The 24,352-nt window shown below is 40.1% G+C and overlaps 1 protein-coding gene across 1 annotated transcript in view; it reads left to right on the forward strand.

Moving 5' to 3' along the window:
* Positions 1-24,352, forward strand: part of ENOX1 (ecto-NOX disulfide-thiol exchanger 1) — a 239,577-nt gene that overhangs the window by 125,197 nt on the left and 90,028 nt on the right. The window contains exons 5-6 of the mRNA XM_057366309.1: positions 16,891-17,064; positions 18,760-18,966. Coding sequence (XP_057222292.1) covers positions 16,891-17,064; positions 18,760-18,966 — 381 coding nt within the window. The remainder of the gene's footprint in view (positions 1-16,890; positions 17,065-18,759; positions 18,967-24,352) is intronic.

Raw genomic sequence — 24,352 nt, forward strand, 5'->3', positions numbered from 1 at the left:
AATTCTTTCTCTCCTAACAAGCCTTTTTCTTTTTTTCACCCACCATTTTTTTTTCTTAGAAAATCATTCTAATAAGCTGTGGTTTGCTGACCTTCAGAATCAGTGTTACTATGTATTTTAGCTTTGCTGGGTATCAGTTTGGTCACTTTGCTTTTTCATATTCAGTTCACAACATGACAGAGAATTCTGCTGAAATTTAACAAGCCTGAGGGAAAACAATTCAGTCAAGTGCAGTCAGATTTATAAAGAGGCAGATAAAGTGGGAAGGGTTTTCCATTACTTCTGCCACATTGGGTGTTTTTTGATGGATGGGCTGTATCTCATCTGTGATTTGGAATGACGTCAATTCATGTTTGGAGGGCCACCATGACCATGACTCTTCATGATAACATAAGACCTGTGATCTGGAAATGTTCRAAAAGGTGTGAGAAAAATTATTACATGTGAATTCCTGGCCTAGTATATAGTTATTTTGTGATTTAGTTTTCAGGAACACAACTTGTTTCATAATGTGAGACTGGCATTTAATCTGAGAAACCTGACTGTTTTGAGAATTATACAAGGCAGCATGGAGCTGTTTAATGCGTAAGTGACAACAAAACATAAAGATGCTGGCCATAATTCTATCTGAAGTAGTATACTTCCCTGTGAAGCTCAGACAAGTACGTTCTTGATTTAAATATCTGGAACTACAGTACATGGTGTGAAACATAAATCCTCTCAGTGCTGGAACCGAGAGACCAAAGGAGCCAGTTGGAAACCTCTCTGAACAGGAAATTTATCGGCTGAGTTAAAAGTCCTTATGCTAGGCTTAGAAAGGACCTTTCTTAACCTCGTCCTTCTGTCCCATTTCCACAGTGCAAATAAGCTATAAAGCTGCCTAAAATGTCAAAGGCCAAAAATTCACTGGTGTGGCAGAGGTGGTTAAGAGCTGGCATTACGCAGATCGGGGCACAGGGCACGTGGMCCATTAGCTGCTTTTGTTAAGTACCACAAAACTCAAAACCGTCCTGSGGCCACTTCAGCACAAAGCAAAGGACAAAGCAGTCACTGGCAGTCCCAGGTGCTAAAAGCCTCTTCTCTAAGCTCCCTGARTACAGCTGTAGTGCAGCTGAGAACATAACCCGCTGAGCTAATCAGTTCAGCTGCTGTGAGACAGACCCAAGCAAATCCACTGACTCAGCCAGCCAAACCACATGGGCCACATCCAGAATTTAGGACATCCACCCTATGCCAGCCAAGCTGATGGCATGAGCAGTCACTGTTCCTTCTCTCCCACCCCACCACTGTCTCCCTACGAGGGTCCTAATGAACCTTTCCTGTGCCCGTTTCAGAGCAACAGAAAGAGTATTTTCTGATGGAGGGGAGGGCAAGGGAGGGTGGTTGATACCATCAGCTCTGACACATTCCCTCTGTGGCCCTGGAGCATATGCAAAAAACCGCCATCATCTGCCTGGCACTCACTTACTGCTTGAAAAGCTGTTTTCTGCTWCCCTGGTAAAACTGGTCTTAGGGGGTGAGCTAACAGCTGGTTCAGAGTGGATGAGAGACGTCCTGGTAATGATGTATCCTACTGCAGATTGTAGTTTGAAAAGTTGGTTTCTCTTCAAAACTGCTGCACAGGAGAGATGTTTCAAATGAAAGGGTCAGCAAGTGAACAAAGCCAAACTTTCAGAACTTTGCAAACTTCTCCTAGGATTGTCATGAAAGATATTTTTTCCCATAAATGAGGGGAGAGATAAGAATAACAAGACTTGGGGAGAATTCTGCTTGCTGGCATTGTTGTTTTCTGTGTTCTGTTGTTGGAAAAATCACAGGCAGAACATATGAGGCAAGACCCAATTAGTTGCTCCAGACTTGACAGGCTTTTAGGCTGCTCAGACAATCTTCTGATTTAACCACTATGATCTTAGCAAGTGTCACAAGGTTAGATTTGACCTCACCAGCTAAGCTGGAAACCTTGCAGACTGAAGGCAAAAAGAGGATAGAAAGTAGAAGGCAACTTTAGGTTTCAAGTTATAAAAAAGCTGGAAAAATAATTTCAGATGTTAACAATAGCTCAGATCTTCTTTCTACTTTAACTCTTTCCTTGTTTGCTGAGCAGAGCCACAAACATAACCCAGTATATTCATGAAAGATGGAATCCTTTGTGTTTTCAGCTATTAAAGCCAAAAATAGACATATTTGTCAGAATATGAGTGAATATAATTTTATTCAAAGGCATAATTTGCCTGAATTTCCAGGTAGAGTTTAAAGAGAAAGGCAAATGTTACTGCTACAATGCAAAGACTTTTCAATTCTGAAATATTACATCCTTCCTCAGAAGGCTGGAGGGGCTACAACTGCCGACACACAGCACCAGGTTTTTTTTTTTTAATAATGAAATAAAAAAACTAGTATTTTTCTCTGGCTCCATTTGTGCAGCAGTTGAATTTTTCAGACTAAAATTTTCCAGAGTATTTCAGCCTCAGGCAGATATTTGATGTGTAAAATTTCAGTCCAAACTGTTAATGATTGGCAAAGCTAAAAGCAACTGACAACAGGGTGTTGTAATRGGAAGTGTCAGACGATTTTAATAATAGATGACCCTGCCTCCTGTTCTATCACTTTGAACACTATTGTTGTCTAAGGTGTGTGATGTATTTCTCTGTGTGGCTTTGTCTGCATTTCTTTCTTYCTCTATGTTTTAGTTCTCATAAGATCTTCATTCAGTTAAGTTTTACRTAACATGTATTTCCATGGGAGTAATTCTTGTTGCAATTAGGACATGTTACCACCTACCTGTTCTTCATTTATAACCTTTTTATTTATTTCATTAAATGCTTCTCGGTTTTGTGTCATGTAACAGAGTCCACAGTACCTGTCCACCTACCTCCCCTATAAAATTTGCGTRCTCGTTAATGCTCCTACACAGCTKCCTATTCTCCCCAGTGAGCAATCTKAGGCTTTTTCAGCCATGGTTCCTCTTARCTACTTWATAATGTTCCTGATGATGCTCATTGTCCTGTTTTTGCTGTGCTTTTATATTCCTTGGAGAGGATGGAGTGACTAATGCAGAACATGGTGTGTCAGGTGAGAGTCTAGGTTTTCTAAGAGGTTTGCAGTAATTTTCCCACACCTTTTCTCTTATGCCTTACCCAGGCTAACCTTTAATTGCCTTCTCTGACCCCTTCAGTGCRCAGTGCCACACTGCCACATCTTTCCTGCATGAGCCATTCAGCCTGTCCTCGGCAGAGACACTCATTTGGGATTAGCACTGACATCCTTTGACATCCTTGTTCCCTTCTGCTTTCCTTGTCTTTGGTTCCTCTAAAATGCCTTTCATATATAAATATATCTTTTTCAGGCAATTAATTCTATGTCTGTTGGATGTTTTGCTGTAACGTTGCTCTCTCTCTTTCAAYACAATTACTAACATTACCTCCATTCACACCACTCATCTCAGATGGAAAGTGTTTGTTGGTTTCTATTCTTGAATTTCTGGCTCTTTGGCCAGCTTCTGACCTGTATCAATCACGACAAGACCTTGTCTCTCACTTTATGCTTGCACAGTTYCTTTGACAGCCTCTTGGGAAAGACTTTGGCAAAGATTTTTTTTTTCAGTCATAAACAATTATGCACTCTTTATTGAGCATTACTCAATTATGCCTCATTTATTGTACATAGCATTTCAAATACAACTACATGTTGCTCAGTTATGCCGCCTTTATTGTGCACAGAATTTCAAATACAACTGCACCCTTATCCCCAACACGCACATGCTGCAAGTGACTTTATTTTATTTTTACATTACCTCACTGCTAGAGACTGTAGTTGTACACCTTGTAAAACAAGGCTTAACAAAGCCCATGAAGGAGGTTTGGGTTGAGATTTTTCTTTTTCATATTTGAGAAAATATGCGAAAGATATATTGACAACAATACTATCATATATCCTTGAACTGATGACCAACACCCTGCCATTTTTAATCTTGGAACTTACTTTTACAGTTGACATCGAAACTTCTGAATAAGAAAATATTTTTAATAAAACTATTGACAGAGCCCTAGCTGTGGAAATGTATTTGGTGAGGCAAAAGAAGTCTCTCAATATCGATCACAAATCTTACAAAGAAATGCATTTTCACTAAAAACAGGTTAAAGACTCATTATAATTCAAGAAAGTCTGCCTGATACCATTTGACTTTAAAGAAATAGATAGTTCTTGAAACAATGAGCATATCTTCTGCTCTTGGTGTTTGCAAGTTTGTATCTTGCTTGAAAGTATTGTTAAAGAGAGTCACRTGTTCTGATGGTAAGTTGTAAATACCAAAAGGGCCAATTTCACTTCTGAATGGTGGGGTTGATTGTGTGCATGTGTGAAATTGCTATGCCTTTAGCTCACTGCTCTGCAATATTAGCAACTGAACCTTTGGTGCAGGCTGCCAGAAATTACAGATGAAATTTTCTAGCAGCAAGAATTTTAAGTTACAAGTTTTGCACACAACCAGTAATGTAATCTAAATTAAAATGTGTTATGCACAGGAGATACAAAGCCGGGAYTCTTTCATTATTGGAATAAAAGTTAAACTAATTCTATGCACACTGCGTCTCACTCTGCTTGCTCTAGTATGCTGTTCATTTAAAAAACTTTCTGTTTTCTTTTCAGACAAGATTTTTCCTTGTTAAACTAAGTAATGAAATATGACATTGTAAGAATGTTGTCAAGATTGCTACTTTCTAAGGTGAAATAAAGCCCTTTTTTTTTTTTTTTTTACCTACAATGAAAGACAGCCAAGAGCAATGCCTGTATTTTAAGATATTTCAGAGGTACAGAGATACAAGTGTTCTTGGAGAGATTCCTTCTTCTTCCTGTAAGCATTTCTCATCTTTTTAGTTCCTTTTTTGGTTAAGAACAAGATGAGAGGTTTATGTATGTTAGAAAATAAAAGCTATCTCATAAAAATTTCCTTCATAAGACACAAGAGCTTTATACAAATGTTCTGAGATTTTTTTTTTCTGGGTTTTTTTTTTTGAAAGCTTCTTATTTACTCATCCTATTTTTACCTTTTTTTCTAGAAGACTCCAGGCAATGCTGTGATTGAGCTAAGCTAATGGCTGGCCAGAGAGCCCCAGCTGTTTTATATTTGGCCTGGTGTTCTCCACATGCTCAGCTCTGGTTTATTATTAGTTGAGGCATCCATTTCGCCTTGCTGAGAGAGACAGGAGAGATGGAAGGAGTCACTGGGGGCCAGGAGCATTAACCCAGTTCTGTACACTGCCCTGCATAGGTCCCAGAGTATCTCAAAGAACCTGGGGATGATTTAACCCATYCCAGCTGGCTGGCCCTGGGCTATTGGCCAAAATCAAGGTTTATTAGTCCGCACTGTTCCATTGATAATGGCTCCGGCACTCAGCCCCAGGGAGGAAGCCTATGGAGCAGCTGGCTACTCTGGCATCTCTAGCTGCTGCTGACCTTCCTTGTACTAGAGAAATGCCCAGATGGTGGAAGCAAGGGTTTTCTGCTCTGTGGGATATACAGAAGGAATGGAGATGAGCTGAAAAATGTATTCATAATGTTGTAATTATTGTACTTGTGCTGGAAAACTTAATGGTTGTGACCCAGATGTCAAAAGATGCACAAATTTCTGTCTGAGTCTGCTAAAAGGCTGAGATAACAGCTTTAGGACATATGGACTGCCCTTATTTACCTTAGCATGACRCACACTCTCCTGACACTGTTTGAATGTCAAACCTCTTCTAAACTGGTCAATGGAATAATTACCGTACTCAAATAGTAGGAGGAGGAGCTGTTTTATTATGAAGTTGGAGGATYCCATTTGGGATTTCTCTACCCCTGTGAAGAGTACTCCAGTTGCCACCATTGCTGGCTACTTGGCCATTGACTCTGGCCGCCTAAAACAGGCACTTTGGARAGCTGAGATGGCCCTTGCACTTTTATAATCAAGATCTAAAAATAATCCATTGAATTAATAGATGGAAGGGTAATTTGAAACATTATCTTGAATTGCAATGAATGCATCAGAAAATTTTCAAACCCTCTGAAGTCTGAGAAATGGAGAGGTGGTCAAAGCAAGCCTTCACTAATTGAGAGATGTTTCAAAAACTATAATTTTAAGTATTTTTAACTCAAGCACAATACTACATTTGTGAACTTACAAGCTGCAGWTCAAGCAATCCTGTGGAACCTTATAGAGTTTATCTGTTTAATATTTTCTATTTTTTTGTTTGTATTTGAGAATACAGGCCAAATCCBAGGTTTAACAGCGGGTAAGATTAAAAAAAAAACTCTCTCCTGTTTAATAAGCCACATACTCTGTTTTTATCTAGCATTCTTTTATTTCCTTCCCTTCTGGCAGGTCTCTAGCTAAAAACTGAAGGTGTTGCAAATCATCCGAAGGTGAGGGTGTTGTGGGTTATCCAAAGCTGGAGAAGAGAAGGTTCTGAGCCCTGTGACTAAGTTCCATAGTCTTTTTTTGCCCTTTGTCCTCTTCTAAATGTATAAAGAACAGTACTTTAAACAGTACCTTCCATTCTTTTGTTTTACAAAGCTTTSATCTCATTCTTCTCAATGCTAAGTGCTTTAAGTTGCTCATTGTGTCTGATTTGACCCCTTTTGCCATCCATGACCCCTGTGAATTCACAAATCCTTCTGGTTTGGATGGAGCCACGATGCCCATGGCCTGAGCCTGCCCWTAGCTAAGGTACCTGCTAATGGGAAGTGAAAGAATGTGAAGGTACTTGCCTATGTAAAGCTGACTGTTTTCTCATGTTYCTGAAGAGCTGTGGTGACCAACACTCTGTGTTTGCAGTGAGTGTAAGCATGTAACAGTGTTTTCTGGTTGCTGAGGTGCTAGATGGCTTTCATAGCAAAAACCTAACCAAAATAGCTTTGTCATAGTGCATTGAAGTTTAATTAAGGTAGCTCTTTCTACAGACACTCAGGAGCATTACATGCTGCTACCAAAATCCAGATTTTTTTCAGATCATGTTTTATGTAGCATAGTATTCTCAAGATAGAATTCTTGGTTAATTCTTAACCAATTCTATTACTTACTCAACAACAGTTGAGTTAATCAAATTCAAATCCAACATGTATTCTGCTCATGCACAGAGCATTGAAATATTGTCCTACGAGTTACTGCCATAAACTGCATGGAGGTCAAACAGTTCTAGTGGAGRATAATGCAAAATATCAAGATTTCTTACTACATTCATATCTAGACAGCAAATCTTTACTACATCTAGTATACTTAGCCTTCTAGTATTCCGCGGGTTAAAAGTACTGTGGATTTAGGAGTATGGACACTCTTATTTAAATGATTTAACATGAAAGAGACTAGGAAAACAGTACCAGGAACAATCATTTAAAGTTATAGCTTAGGTCTCTTTTATGGCTGTTTGCTCAGGCTTTTGAAAGAGAAGCATGCATGTAGAATAACTTGGTTAAAAGTCTGAAATATCGTCACTCAAGATTTTCCAGCTGATTTCACGGGACAACTTTCTGTCATGTCTTGTAATGGCACCAAGGGAAACACATCCCATGCAATAAAACTCAATGGTATTTTCATCCAAAAATAAACCTGAAGGAGGCACAAAACTTCCTCTGGCTTAGGAAGCCCTTGAGCAGCAGAGTGAGTGTTGGAGATAGGGAGAATATTATACGGAGGTGTCGCTTCAGAATTGTTCAGTTCTGGTGCTAAACAAAATTAGAGATTTGCTGTTCGAGGCAGGTTTCTGGGCTAGAGGGTGAGAAGGATCCTGTCAGAACACAGCTTTTGTGTTTCTGTGAAAACTTGACCATGCAGCTGATACACCTTTCTGGATTGCACAGCTTCTTTCCATTTTTGGCAAGGCTGTTGTTACTCCTGTGACTCTGGAAGGGGGGGAAGGGGAAGAAGGGTGTTTATATGCATTCCACAGATTCAAGGATCCACACAATAACTCCAGCTTAATAGTCAGAATTTCTTTCATGATTCATGAGAAAAATTAGTCCCTTTTGTGTTCATTTGGAAAATGTCCAATGGAATGTCTGAATTTAATTTTTTTTCACCCATTTTCTCTGAGGTCACATTAATATCCAGAAGATGGTATTTTACCATCTTTTACACACTGAAGGTTTTTATGTTTCATTTATTATAAGGGTTATATTTCAGTATTAGCCTAGCCTGGGAATTGAATTTTTTCCTATTTCTCCAATTTCTTTTTAGTATTCATTTACATCTTAGGAGCTTATATCTTCCAATAACCTTTTTTTCCTTTTTGTGCCTGTACAAATGCCTCTCAAATTTCTGGAATACAGCACTTTCCTAGATATCAAGCAAAGGAAAATCCATTAACAGTTTCCTAGGCTGTGTAATCATGTTTTATTTATTTCTTTTCTCATCTTCTAGAGCTTTAAAGTGAAAGGTGATCTTGTTTTCAAGGAACACAGCAAAGTTTTATTCTAGGAAGGGTTTCATTTGGTGAACAGATTGAACAGCTTCCAGTGGAGCTTAGAGAGGCTGCCTAGTTTGGCTACAGTTAACCTTACTAAACAGCCTCTGCAATGARCTCAGAATTCAAGAAATGGAAGGATGATACTCAGAACAGGAGATGATTGTCCCAAGTAGCAAACAGTGAGTGCACAAAGACTTTTGAAAGTCAGGAAATAACAGCTGTGCACATTTATTGCAGCATATAGGCAATATATTGCGTTGCATCTTGCATATTGGCCAGCCCCATATTTTTGCAGACTATCTCAGGAGCCATTAACTGGGGACCAGGTGGCACTGTGCAGAATTTGCATTTTTGTTATTTTCTTCACAATGAACTTGTGACTGACCCTGTGTGAGGAAGTGATTTATTGGTGTAAAGAYAGAAGAAGCCCATTGTTCCTAATGTGTGGAATGGTTCTTCAGCAGCAGAGACTCGGGGAAGGTCAATACTCTGGATGTTGTGTGGGGCTATAAACTCATGAATCCATCAAAATCCTGGCACAGGTCAAAAGAGCCTGTGGATACATGGACACAGAGAGCCCAGGCAATATTGTTGGTCTGTTATCTTTCCCAGCACTTATTTTGATTTTTCTCTTCACATTTTTTCTTATTTGCTATTTTTCTGCTTTCTGCCACTGCAATTTTCATCCCTACAAGTTTCTGCTGCAGTGGAAACAGGGTTTTCCTCATGGAAGAGCAGCTGATTGTGGATGGAGACTAAGATTAGTCACTTTTTTCTGGCTTAGCTTCTTACACAGSCAGCTGTCAGCCATTAAAAACTGACAAGCCATCATCAGATTCCCTCAACATTAGGTCCCAAGATTTCCAGATCGTTCTCAGGCTTATCTGTCAGGTACTTTTYTGCAGAGGTATTCTAAGAGGAAACTAAATAGATTCACCATGGGCAGGCACTGTCTGAGCCCCCCTTGAGGTAAAAATGGCACAGATGGCTATCCATAAACAGAAACAGTAATAGAAATAACATTAACACTGCAGATTTCTTTACACAACAGTGTTGAAATTGCATCTTTGGAGGAGAGTGGCATCCATTGTGGGGCCGCTTTGTTGTATTATTATTATTTGTTATTCTCTCCTATTATTTGCATTRCATTAGGAGCTCTAAACAAGATTGAGGTCCTGTTGTGCCAAGCGCTGCAGCAATAAAGGATGAACCAGGATTCACCCCATGATTTGCTTGTAAAAAGAGAAGGTGTTTTTTCTTTAATTTAGTCTTTGTCATGTATATTGCTCTAAATATAGTGCTTGTCAAATGATTTTGTGGGCAGGGATCAAGAGGAGGGCAGATTTGCTTTTAGTGTTTTCAGCTACAGTATAACTAGCTCTGAAGAAMGGCATCTAAAGTTTCGGGATTGTCTGCTGTAAATTGTTCCTCTGTGCAGACACTCTGCTTTCTTCAAAAAAGCAAGTACAATAATACAGCCCTAAAGCTTTGTCAGTGATAAATGTCTCATATAAGTAATTTTCAAGTGGCAAGTGTTTTGATGATGCTACAAGGGCTTTGTTTATGAAGTGGGTCTGGCAGACGCTGTAGAGTTCACATAAATTATTACTTCATTGATTATTAATGAGAAACATTCATCTGGATTTCCCTTCACCCTCTGTTTTTGTCAAAACTCCTTTGGGGACTTGTATTTGCTGCAGACCAGGCTCTGTTTCAGAGAATATGGCTCTTGCTGGGTGGTGTTGATAGGGATCCCCACCCCAAATGGGAAACCAAAGGTCAAGCAGGTGATTTCCAGGCCCTTCTCAATTCATCCTTTCCACTCCTCCAAATGTACACATTCCCATGTGCACACACACACGAACACACACCCACACTGGTGCTGCACCTCTCGCTCCTGTTCCTGCAGGAATCCTCTGCTCACACAGTCCTTCATCCGTTGTGTTTGTGCAGCAGCTGCGTAAGGGCATCTGCCCACATCTTCAGCGCTTGGTTCTTCAGCAATTCAGGACTAGAGGAGCATCTACAAAGACATCTCTGCCCTTGGAGTTACCTTCTCATGATTTTAAAAGGGGCCAAAATCAGAGGTTCCATATCCATATTCCTTTGTAGCAATCCTGCTGAGACAAAGGTTACTTTGCCAGACAGATGGCAAAATGTAAAAGCAGAAGTGAAATCTGTAATCTTATGGATAAAGTGAATAAGGAATTCAGGATTTATCAGGATGGAGGAGCTAGAAGGTGGAACTGCCAGATACCTTGCTTTAGCAAAGAAAAGCAATTCCCAACTCAGTTGCTACTCACTGGCCCACTGTGAAAGCCRGTGACACAAACAGGTTCCAATGGATTAAAAATATAAGTAGGTACATTGTAGGATTTAGGAAAAAGCTACATATCAAGTTGTGTGGAATAGATGCTTGATAGAAAGGATTGTTCTATTGTTATGATCTCAATCACTGAAAATATATAAGCACTCAATGTATATGAGCTAAGAATAATCTGCTCTTTACCTGATTATTTCTTGCTCCAGTGGCCCAGGCGTATGGTCCTTGCTGTGAGACAGGATGGCAGTGGTTATGCTGCTCAAATGGAGGAGCTGTCAGATGGTTTTTTACCCCACCTTTGTTTGTTGTTGTGTGCCTAGAAGTTTACCAGACAATGCGGTGTCTGTTTTAGAGACAGACGAGTCTAGAAGTTTAAATGATGTCTAAACTGGTCAARGAAATGTACTCAAAGATGCTGGTGAGAGAAGGCCTAAATATTGACCAAATGAGTCACTGYCACCAAAAGCTTCATGAAACCCAGGAGATGGTAGGAATTTAATGACCAGGGAAAACAGTGATCCAGCCTTGATTTCTAGCTTGCAGCTGAATTTTCTTTCTTAATTGCTGGTATGGAAAAAAGAGGTTTTCATGATAATAAAGGCAGACTGGCRGACTGCAGAGTTTTGAGGGAGAATTTTAGATAAAAATGCAAGAAGTTTTTAGAAAAACTTTTCCTTACTTTAAAAAAGTACTTTTTGTATTTCAAAGAAAAAAAAATAGCAACCATTTCTTTGCTAGTGACAGTTGATACTTATTTATATACATATATGTATGCCTGCATATATATGTATTTGTTATAAGGGAGGCAGGCTATTAGATTTGCTCTTTTTCAAGAAAATTTTCATTTCAACTTTTAGAAATCACTTCTATATCCAGTSTCAAAATGTTCACCAATGCTGTCTCTGAAGTACACAATCAAATCTCYAGTCTGCAGAACCTTTTTTTTTCCTCCACAGTAAACAAAGTTTAACAAGCATCTTAATACATTCGCTATCAGCTGCTGCCTGGATTGTCCTGGTCCTTTCAGTTGGCAGGCAACTCCATTCTCTAGCAGAAAGCAGACTATTTTTGTAGGTGTCTGCTCCCCAGATTATCACTCCTGGGCCATGGGGACCTTTGCAATGTTTATTTATTTTTGTTAGCTGTTTGGTGCTTAGATCATTGTTTTCACTGGTTACCATCTCTCTGCGTGTTCCACCAGCAGGTTGAGGCACATGGCTGGTGATGTCTGTGGTGGAAACCTTCCTTGTGTGTGAGCAGGGGCACAAACCCCTGGTTTGTGCATGCAATAGAAATACAACTTGGCAGCTGTCGTAAAACTCCACAGAAACAACTGGCAGTTGCAGGCCAAACAAAAAAAAAAAAAAAAAAAAGACACATCCAAGGGCTATTACTGTGAATCACTTAAAAAGTGATTTTGAGCAGATAAGTACCGTGTGGTGAGGGCTGGTTGGTAACTTACTATTGGTGATGGAGTGCAATACCCAAAAGCTGGCAGGAGTAAACAGCCCTGTTACCTGGGCAGGGCAATAATGTGGAAGAAACAAAAGGTGATTCAAACAGCAACCATTGCCAGAGAAGGAAAGGAGGATGATTCTACAAGATTGTATGGCTATTTTTATGGAACACAAAAGTTGTTCCTGCACTCCTAAAATGGACCCTAATAAAGGCAATTATTTTACACTAGTAACATTTACTGTGCTAGAATGTAGTTTTCATCCAAGGGGTTTTATTGTTCTTCTGGTTTATTCAGACTCAGAGATTTCATGCGAAATGTTTTGTTTTACTTTTATTCCACTGGAAAGGAAAAGATGCTTTAAAAACTACTCCATGTTTTCATGAGAACTTTTCTTGTTGCCTCTCTGACTGCCAATTCCAAGTCTTTGCTTTCCAGAGATTTTCATTGTTCTTCACCATGCCAATTTCTTATTAGATGAAGCAGGAATTAACTTGTTTTGCCAAATTTAGGCAGAACATGGTCTTGAAAAGATTGATGTCCAATAGTCTTACTTTCTTATACAAATGGGTGAATATTCAAGCCTTTTGTACAGAATCCACAGGGACTCTAACTTGATTAGCATATGCTTTTCCATTCTTAAAGTTCTTTATCATCTCTGGTTACTTTCCATTTTAATGGCATCCTTTAGTAATCATTTACTAACATTTTTTAATATGAAAATTTCTCTCCTCTGCCAGGTTGTTTTTTATCATTTATAAACCCTTACTTATCTGCATAAATATGTATAGATTCCTTTAAAAAGAATACCATGATCATTGAAAGCATTAAATATTGCTTGTTGAAATGTTCAGATGYATAGCTAATAAATGTAATGTATCTCTGTATTTAATGTAATAGGTTCATGTCTGCAATATCTTAATAATCATGTCTCTAAAGGGATGCATTAAAAGCCATGCATGGGCAAGGTTAAGTCTTACTTTTTGAAATCTTCATGTGTTGTTATCAGTTCCTTTGATTCCGGAGAGCAACAATCTTACCAGTCAGTTCAACAGGTGCTGCCTCCTGTGCAACTTTGGTGTCCTGGCCCTGCTCCAAATGGGCATTTTGCCAGGAYAGGGAGCAGGCTGCAGTGGTGGTGCTGATGGATGATCATCCCTTGTTTCTAGACAAGAGCTATATATCCAACTTCTATTATTGCACCACTCGAAAGCATTAATATAGTTAAACTTGGGATTCTTCTAGATCCTATCACAGATGTGGCAAATTTATTGGCTTTCCATTCCAGTGACTTTATCAGTTCTTTTTTTCTCTGCACCTCAGAGAAATTTCCTTTGGACACCCCMTCTATAGTCTCCTGTCATGGTTTGTCAGCAGTATACAGGGGACATGCATCAGCAACCTCTCCAGGGGTCCAAACAAGAGCTTCACTCCTCAGAAATTCATCTGAATTTCCCATCCCTGCATTGCATAATAACAGGTTTCAGTTTTCAGAGAATGATTTTCATTTTCAGGATGCTCAACAGTTGGTACTTGTGCTTCCTCTCAGAGCTCCTGCTACGTATGAGAACATTTCATTCTCAATTTAACACACTGGGAAACTGAAGCAACTTATTCAAGAGTAAGTAAACCTGGTCAGGGTTAAAAGCTGTTTGTGCCTTCAGTAGTCTTTCTATTGCCCTTAGCAGGGCTTGAATTAGTGCCTGTAAGATGGGGAATTAGATTTCAAGAATTATTGACTGAGTCCTCTTTAGTATACCTCAGCACAGTGACCTTCTGGAGGCACGGAGTCCCAGCTCTTCTAGAAGGACATTCCATGAATGTTGGACTGGACCCCAGCACTTTGCTCGTACTCTTGTAGATTGATTCCAGTTGTAAAAGAAATTGATGACATAGCCATGCACTTATTTAATGCAGGGAAAATTACTTACAAAGTCACATTTCCCTGGATGTGCCAGAAATAATTTTCATCCACTTAAATCACAAACCTGTTCTGATGGRCATGCAGCTCTCCCTCTCCATGAACATTCAGTGTTTATGGACATGAGTTTCCCTGTTGCCATCTCCCTTGGATTTGTCTTTCTCTGTGTCTGCACCACTGCCAAAGGAAAATTCAGAAAGCTGTACCTTATGGAAATCTGTTGTCTTTGTTCTGGGTGAGAGCATGTGCCTCTGATTTGGGCAGAGTTTGCTGTTATTTCATTTCACTAGGCCTGGAGAGAAGCTGAAATGTATCTAGTGGTTGTCCTGAGGACAGAACAGCAGTGGTTAAAGACACCTTGTGGTGGCACTTGGCAGATGATGATCTTTTTCCTTGGCTGTGGCATGGGGCCTGAAGGGTGTTTATGGGACAGGGAGACCTTGGCCTTCTGTCATCATCTTGTACACCTGCTTTGGGTTTGCTGTGGGTATTGGATTCAATACGAGGTTTTGTGTCTGGCTGGGACTGTAGCAGGTCCTATATTTGTCCAGAGGGGTGGACAAAATGCCTCATTTGGCATCTCCTGACCCCAGGAGAGGACTGGYGTGGCACAGTGTGTTGAGTGCTAGTGGGGTGCCCTGCTCTGCATGCTGCTGAGCCCTGTGGGACACGCCAGCAGTGAGAAGCAAGGATGGAGCTCCACCCACAGCCAGAGAGTGCTGCACAGGGTGGTCTTCTGTGGCTGTCAGMAGTCTGACTTGTAAAAATGAGATTGAGATTATTAGCATAGCCTAAGGACTTCCTTGAATTATATGTTGCCCTTTCACCTCTGACTTTATCTCCTGGCATTTACCATGAATATTTAATATATGGCCACCACTGCCTCTCACAGAATAAACGAGAAGCTCCAAGCTTCAAAGCTAAATCTGAAAAGCAATGCATATACATTGATACTGAAAAAAAGCATTGCACCCAGAGCAAATCCTTTTTCATAAACCCACTTATTAAAAAAAAAGTAATGTAATATCATGACTTTTCATTAATACTAGTCTTCAATAAGCCTAAAGCAAATCCTTGCTTACTGTGCACTTGCTACGCTTGTTGTACAGGACTGCCTGAAGGTGGTAAAGGCTCACAGTCAGTGCGTGGCGAACAGGGAGCGTGCGGTTGWGAGAGATATGAGCTCTCTTAGAGTAGTTCTCGATCCTCAGTTGTCCCTCCTGGAGAAGGCGATTATGGATGTTTCACRGGAATAATAATGCTAATTTTCAGCCCCCACAGAGCGCTTTACACCTGCAAAGTGCTATAAAAATGTGAGCTAATACTCACCGGTGRGTGTTGCTGTGCCTCTTTCGTGGATGCAGAAATGAAGATACAGAAAGGTCAAAGGGCTGACCCAGGGCCACATAGCTTCTCAGCAGTAGATTTAGGATGAAGAAACTGGTCTCTCTCTGGTCACATTTCRTTAATCATGCTGCCTTGAAACAAGGTAGCTTAAATCTCATGGATATATATAATATGTATGTATCTATCTGTCTATAAAATGCTTGAGAAGGAGTTGTTACCTTCTTCCCTTTTTGCTTCTTCAAAATAAACAAGCTCCTGAGCTACCAAACCCCATGTTTACATGTATCATTAAATACTTTCCAGTTGCTAGCCAGAAAACTCAGTCGAAAATCTGTAGAACACGGAAGTAACTCTCTTCTTTTAAATAATTGATGATGCCAAATAGCAGCAGTGTTATGCCAACAAAGAGATCGGTCTCTCAAAATATTTTATTCATTATGCCTCAAGAAACCCAAAGCCTTGTTTTTAACGAAAGCAAATTTCAGAAGTTGGCTCTCAGTTCCTCTGAAACATCTGCTTATTACAATTCGTGGTGTTAAAGCACTGGTGCTCYCCGGTAAATCTTTCAGCTCTAAGTAATACGTATGGAAGTCTTGGCAAAGAGATCAGGAAGGAGAAAGAGTAACTCTTGCCAAAYATTCATTTTACTTTATGAGGCTGTAGTGGTATATGTTAATAGTCCATGCGTTGAAGAGAATCTACTAATCCGATTAAATAACAGGACAAGAAGGAATTAATTCCAAGGTTCAAAAAGACCCCATTCTGTGCAGCTGAAAATTTATATTCTAGGATAAAATGGTTAGAAGACTTGGCTAACTAGACTTCTATAAAGCAGCCAGAAATGGATCTTTTTCTGTATTGTTTGTAAATCAAGGTCACTTATGTGAGAAGGCTATGTTGTGATAAATCTGTCTGACAATTAGATGGAGAGGGCATATCAATGTTAAATTATATTCTTTGTAYGCTTTGGGCAGAAAGTAATGTAAACACCACAGTAGCATTATGAACAGAAAATTGCATTCCAGATAATAACGGATATTCATGGTGGATGGTTTTACACTTTAATGTGCTATGTTTTACTCAGTCATGTTAATATTTTAGATTATGTAACATTTCCTTCTTTATGCATAGTTTATTTTTTGCACTATGAATGCAGCTCCCTCCTCCTCRTCCCCCTCTCCCTCTTCCTATCCCTTTCTCTCTCCTTCTCCCTCTCTTCTCTCTATTTCTTTGCCTTTTCTTTTTTCCCCATTTTTCCCTTTCCCYTTCTCTTAATTCTAACAACKATGCTTGTGKAAACAAGCAAACAAGGAAAACAAACTTAAAGTGAAACTRTCTGTACAAGAAAATTGTAACAAGTAGTTTCAAGATTTTTAAGCCAGGATTTTATGTTCTATACTTCCAGATTCAATCTGTGTACCAGGCTTTGATCCAAGCCTTAGCATGATGACTGGAATCACTCCGATTAACCCAATGATACCAGGCATGGGGTTAGTGCCGCCACCACCGCCAACAGATGTGCCTGTAGTCAAAGAAATAATTCACTGCAAAAGCTGCACGCTCTTCCCTCCAAACCCAAGTAAGAGGATCTGATGAAAGAATGTTACTTTCCTAAAGACATTGCATGGATGTTTTTAATCTAATAACAGATACGTTTTTTAAATAAATTGCAGGTAAGTCGGGTCTTTCCTTTTAAGGTCTTTCCTGTGTGTARAGCATGGTATGGTGTAACAGCATCCTTATTCATCTCTGTAAAGTCACATTAAAAAAAACTATGCAGCTTGTACAAAAAAGAAAAATACTGAAAGAAAAGTAACAGCCTCAAGATCTACACTGCTCATAGTAGACATCTTTCTTGTAGATCAGAATGTCATAAGACATAAAGCTGTGCATCTCCAAGCTCTTCTTCGGGTGTCTGTGGTTAGATGGGAACAATCTGAACACAATACCTTGCACCCCMAAACTACACTGGATCACTACAGTCCCATTTTGAGGAAGATGGAGGTGAAGGAAGCTACAACTTGTCTCTTGCCATTTTGCAGGGGGTTCAGCATGGCAGATGAGTTCCTTCTTTTTGAAAGCAGGGACCAGGTTCCCTCCTGTTCCTTCTGTGACTGTGCAAGTGGAGAACTCATCTCACTGAGAGACCAACTCAGGCACAAACCTTGATTTTGTGTATGTTGGCCCCGTGAGTTTAGTTTCAGAGCCATCACACCAGTGACTTTCTCTGTCACTTTGAAATGAGAACATTAAGCAAATGGTCAGGTGCTCTGGATTTGCAGTATACCCAGATCACAATTTAATCAAAGTGGTTATGTATGTGAGTATGTACTTMTATATATGTATACTTTAAGGCTGAAACCTTCTTTACTGCGTTGAAGGGCCAAAAARATTGAGTCTTATTACTCAGATTCCTTCTTAGAGAATTACTTTTACTCTGTATAAACAGGGTGAAGTGCTATGACAGATTATATTTTTTTAGACAGCTTTCAAAAATTTAATAGTTTTCCCATGTAATTGTGTATACATTTTCTCTATATATGCATGAAAATTGCATTCCTAGCTACTCCACCTTGTGAGCTCTTGTAAACAGTGAGGTTATCCTTCCCCTGTGCTGGTGTCTGCTCCATTATCTGGCAACAAGACAGAACAGATAACCGGCGGAGTGTTTTCATCATGCTGTCACTTTGTTGTGTTTCCCACTTTGTTTTTCTGTTTGCCGTGCTCCTGTAKGCTGAGACAGAAATGAAATTATGCTAATGCCAGGGAAGGTGTCCAGCCCACGTGTGCAGGGTGTAACGCAGCAAGGGCTCACTCGCTGCCCACGCGCTTGGTGAGCGTAGTGAGCGATGGGTCTGAGCCAGAGACGGTGAAGTTCAGTCTTTGAATGCACTGTGCTAGAGCTTGAGATCTGTGCTCAGGGTCAAATCAGCTGCAGAAGCTCCCCTGCTTTGAAAAAGAATATTTTTCTATTTTTCATATGACTRTACAGGGAAAAGCAAGACCCTTTTAGACCTCACTGTCTGTCCTGGAGAACAATCTGCAGTGGCAGGAATTAATGTCCAAAACACCAYCTAAAACTTGAAAACGTTTAGATTCAAATAATCAATTTTGGATAATCTGTGCAATATTGAATTATTTTGCTTGTCCCTCTCTTCTGTCTCTATACTGTGTCACGTAACTGTTGCTGCCCAGAACTGATTAAAGGGGTGAATAGAGCCAATGGATCAAAAGAAAAATTTTGTATTCCAATGTGATTTCTGTTTTGACTTAGATCTTCCACCACCTTCAACAAGAGAGAGACCTCCTGGGTGTAAAACAGTGTTTGTTGGAGGATTACCAGAAAACGCAACGGAGGAAATTATTCAGGAAGTCTTTGAGCAGTGTGGAGATATAACAGCAATTCGGAAAAGCAAGAAGAATTTTTGTCACATTCGTTTTGCAGAGGAGTTCATGGTTGATAAAGCCATTTACCTTTCTGGTACTTCACATTCTTTAATGGATTTTCCTTGCTTCTCATTTGTATTTTGTGATGCTAATATTTTCTTATTTTCTTAGCTTTTATCTCAGCAAGTCTTTCTTGAACTCAGTGGCTGTACCATGGACTGGCAAGGGGCATTTCTGTTATTTCTCTGTGCCAAGATTCATGCATGATGTTGTATGTTATTTACCCGGGAGCAATTTCCTGCCATCCCACAACAATGCAGCACATCCTGAAATTCACCACAGAACAATCTTATTTCGATTTACACACGTTTATGTAGTTTTGCTCTCAGGTTGTGGAAAGAGGAGGGCACYGGGCCAGGAACTCTGCTGTTTTCCAGTGCCAATTTTTCTGATAGGTTGGCAATTTCACTGGCATATTTTTATAGATTTGCAGTGCAGCCTGAATAAAGTCTGYCTTTATGCATGCATGTATTCAGCTACTGCATGGGTTAGATTCTGAGCYCCATCTGTAGGCTACGTCTGTTGCCTCCCATGACAACGAGTGATACAGAAACTGGGGTAAAATTTCAGATTCTCTTTATTTTCCAACAAAAGAACAGACAAAAAAATCCCAAACGAAACAAAAAACTAGCAAACAAATAACCCCCCATCTCTAATTCACAGGGGATTTTTTTTTTAAAAATAGAAGAAATGAAAAACAACTCTGCTTTCACATTTGAGGCTTCTGTGGCTGTCAGCATCCTCTTGAGGTTATACTCTCCATTTGAGGATTGATTTGCTAATCAAGTCCTTTTTCACCTTTCTGAGTTGGAGTTGYCCTGTATGCATTTGTCCCCATTCCACAACCTGGTTCATCCCTCTTTCTGGGTCCTGGAGAGACTCAAAAGCACTGTTTTGCCCCACAATTATAGCATAACACTTTCAACCCAAATGCAAGGTATCCTTGAATAAACAAGGTCCAGGGACTGCTCCTTGGCCACAAAAAAGCTGACAGACTGGCTTACATCCACTCACCCTTTGTGGGGTGACTCCAAAGCACCCTCYGGGAGCATCCATTTGAGCCTGTGAGGGAGTTAACAATCCAGGGTATCTTGTTTGAGCCCCCACCCTGATTGTCCTCTGTTTAGCAGTAAGGACAGAATCTCAATAGCCTAGAAACACACAATCTCACACAGCTAGAAACAAGCTGTCTCTCAAATCACCATCAACTATCTCTTAAGATGGAAGAAAGAATGAAAAAAAACTACCTGAACTTTTGAAATATGTCATCAGGAAAAAACCTAGCTCCTTTGTTTCACAAAGGTTTTCCTTAGGGTTTCTAGGTTGGTTGTTATTTCCTTTTTTCTAACTTTGCTGCCTGCTTTAAATATCTATTTAAAGAGCTACAGAAAATAATGAGATTTATGGGGTATATGTAAAGATTTCTTTGAAATATTGCTATATTTTCAGATTTCTTCCAAATATTTATTCCACCTTGGATTTTCTTCTATTTTTTTTCAATTTTTTAATTTTCACTTCATTTTGTCTCCCCTCCCCACATCTTCTGTTCATTATTTCCATCCTTCTTATTTATTTCTATATTTACATTAATTCCAAAATGCTGTAGATCATTGCAGTAGATTATAGGCATCTCAAGCAGCAGCACATTTACCAGCTTCCAGCTTCTGTCTAGGGAGCCCTAGTAACAGAACAGAAGAGGAGCACACCAGATTCAGTAGGAACTGATATTGCTGTATTATGACAAACAAAACAGGGGCAAAAAAGAGAACAAAGAAAAGCTCAGAAATGCACAGGCTGCCATCCTGGGCCAGAACCAGTGTTCCTCTGGCTCACTTTCCTGCCTCTGAGCAGTTGGCTGCACCCTTTGCTTTGCTCCAAATCAAGTTTTATTTTAATTTCATTTGTCTTAAATCCTGAGGGGCCATAGAAGTAGGAAATTCCCTGTGCTACCRTGTACCCTCATTCATAATGCATTAGGGTACGCATTCAGAAGAAGGGAAATTAGAAGATACAGAGGTGAAGGATGCCCCTCCTCATTCTAAATTGTCTGCAGATTTATTTCCAGGTTCCTGATCTGTCCCTCCTCCTGTTTCCTTTCACAAATGTTGCTCTGCTGTCTGTGCTTCCTCTTACGTCTGCTCCGCAGCCTCCCTTCCCATCTGTTTTCTCCTCCACACCTTTTCATTCCTCCAAAGTGCTGTACCTGGTGTGTCTGACCAGAGCAGGGAGAGAAMCAGTGAAACTAGAAGGGATGAGGAAGAAATGCAGGAGCACTCAGGAGCCAAGTTTCGCTTCTTTTTACMAAGACTGCTGAACCCTGCAAATTAAACAGGAAGCATTGACTGTCCCCCACTCCTGCAGAGCAGGGAGGTCTGCCACTACGCAAGGGCATGTTTTGTTTGTACTGAAATATTGGGGGATTTTTACCTGTCTTTATTCCATTCTGAAACAAAACATATTCCTAAATGGTGAGAATAAAGGATATTTTTAAGAGACAATAGAGATGCACAAATATATTATGTGTGTTATATTAAGGGAAAGTCATGCCTTTGATATTTGTGATATAATGATAATTTTGTCTACCTAATCAGTTTTATCTGTCTATGCCATCTAATCTCATCAAGATTTGCATTTATCCCATGCTTATCATCAGAATAGAGCAAGTGATTACAAAATCCATCAAGTAGTTTAATCACTGATTTTTTTTTTTCCTTTGTATTCCCAAGTAAACGTGTATGAAAAGGGAGACTGGAATATGGTTAGAAGACTATGAATAAAATGTAGACTTGAAGAAGGCTAGGTTTCATTTAGCCCTCAAAGTTGTATTTTGATTCAACAAGGAAAAAACTTGCTAAAATCRTCATACCAGCCCATGAGAAAGCTCTTTCCCAAAATAGTATGTACTTTACCCTTTTGACTGACAATTCAGAAACTCCTGCAAATATTGATGGCCCTAGACTTGAAAATACAGGTCAAACTGGTGTCCTGAGACAGACTTGTGTTTACCCCAAAAGCCCATATATGCATTTTCTCCTATGCTGATATTTCCCTCCATAGTTTTCCCTTCACTACTGTTTACTTGTTTCATTTTGAGTCTCTCTGATCATCACTAACACTCTGATCTAGATGCCCAGTTAGAGAGCAGCTATTGGCCAGTCCCCAGTATAGCAACACTCAAAGGTTAGTCAAGCCATGGAGTTTGCACTAGACCTGTGATATGAAAATTCTGTTTGATTTTTATTTAGCACCTTCATTAACTTTTCCTGTTTCTGCTGCTTTAAAGTGAGGATCTTGGCAAGTTCCCAAGGTCTTTTCCTCCTCTATTGAATGCAAACCTGAAATTAAAAATGACAAKCCAGGCACAAAGTTAATACTAGCTGCAGCCCTGAGCAAAGAGATGGGGAAAAAAAAATTCATTGCCCATGCATGAAGGRGAGGCAGTGCCAGGTGTTTCTCTCTTATATTCAAACACCCTCAAAAATCAGTAGGGACACAGGGTATTGAAAAAAAGCGAGCCTTCCAGCTGCCTTGGGGCTCAAAATTTCCAACACAGATCGGGGCCTGAAGATCTCGTGTRCAAGACAGAACCCACCAGTTGTGCGTGCAGAGTCTCTCTGGGTATCAGCCCATCAAGGAGTCTGTTCTTCACTGGCCAGGCTGTTGGTCCTGCAGTGTCTGCAAAGCCAGATTTATAAGGGTGTAAGAAACCATCCTAAAGGCATTTGTTGTTTTCATCAAAGGAAAGATGCCAAGCTGTGAGCAATCTTATCTGACTTGGGAGCCAACCCTGCTCTGGACTAGGTGATATCCAAGGCCCCTCCTTAGCTARGTTATTCCAAGTTTCTGTGGTGGTGCAAATCATCTGGCTAGCTGACCACCTTTGGTCTTTAAACAARCATTCACATTTTTTAGTGTGATTCATGGTAAATTTCCAAAATCTGTTAATTTGGAGTCACTTAAACTGGTTACCTAAAGGGGAACTTGTCCAGTGCTACTGCAATGTACACTGTTCAGGGTTTTGCCTCATTTACTTCAAAAATGAGGGCTGCTTTAATACAACTTTGCCAGTGCACACAAAACCTATCGATGCACAGTCCTTTTCATCAGTTCTTTGTTCAGCTTGTGTGAGGGGCTTGAAGTCCACAAGAGTTTTGCCTCCTGCAGCTCTGTGTTTCTGTTTGTGCCTGTACCAAGTGTACTCCTGCCAATGGAGGCCAGACACGGCGGGGGGAGAGGAAGAGAGATTGAGTCTTCCTGGAAAGTGCAGCCCAGCTGGGAGATCTAATTTTAGGTTCACGAGACCTGGCACCTTGGCAGTGTCCTTTACATCGCTGATAATGGTGTTCTGGCACAGAGCAATCACTGTGTGAGGAATGCATCTGGCACGCCAAACCGGCGGGAAGCAGGGGGCGAGCACTTGTCACAGTTAYTGGGCAGCTGCACCACTGACCCCTTTTGGCTGACTCCTTTGTGCCTACACCTCTGTGGAKAAAAACATTTAATTACACCCTCATTAGTGCAGGGCCCCCTTCTGAAAGGTCACCCACGCTCTTCACACTGAATGTGGTGTATCTCAACTCTTCCCTTCAACACCTTGGGGCTGCAGCTACATCTGTGGTCACCAAAAGCTTTTTTGAGGAAAGAGTGGTGTTTACTTCTCTGAGTTGGAAAAAGCAAAGCAAAGGAAAGAGGACTTTAAGGTAATAAACAGTCCATGCCATTGCTATTCATGCAATATCCAGTTTTACTTCACCCCAAGCTCCTGAACCTTGGAGACCAGATTTGGTAAATTCAGTTGGTAGGAACCTGCCAAAACCATACCTTGGTAAGGCCGTTTTTTATGCCTCCTGGTTTTGAAAGGCCACTGAAGCATTTAGCTCAAGTTTTTCATCTGGTTTGGTCTCCTGGCTGAACAATGAAAATAATTTTTTTTCTCACCTGCAGACTTCTTAGCTGAACTCCACAAGGTGTTTGAAAGGAAAATGTCAAATCAAAAGACATCCAGATTATTTTATATTAGAAGGATCACTACATCTATRGATATTTMATGTCTTTGAAGCTATTGTCTCACWTGTGCTGTAYAGACAATCCCTTCTATTCATACAGCAGGATGTTTTYTCCAGCAGTAAAACAGAATATACCTAGATATGCATTTTTGAAAGGATATGCTTTATCTACTGCACAATTCTTAGCTTTGCTGTTCCTGAAGGGAGCTCACAACTGAGTTTTAACTGTGGTGGTTAGATGCTGAAGCTCTTCAAACCACAGGCAAACCACAAGACTGGCAGGTAGGTTCTCTTGGATTGCTGTTCAGAAGCAGCAAACATAATTTTTGCTGACATTTTGAACAGGAATTTCCTCTCCCTGGAGTTATTATGCYGCAGTTGCAGAGGTGTGTGTTTCTGAAGAGCTTCCTGTGT

Source organism: Malurus melanocephalus, unplaced genomic scaffold (genome assembly GCF_030028575.1).
Source record: "Malurus melanocephalus ecotype Western Australia unplaced genomic scaffold, MMel_1.1 scaffold_63, whole genome shotgun sequence".
Taxonomy (NCBI): Eukaryota; Metazoa; Chordata; class Aves; order Passeriformes; family Maluridae; genus Malurus; species Malurus melanocephalus.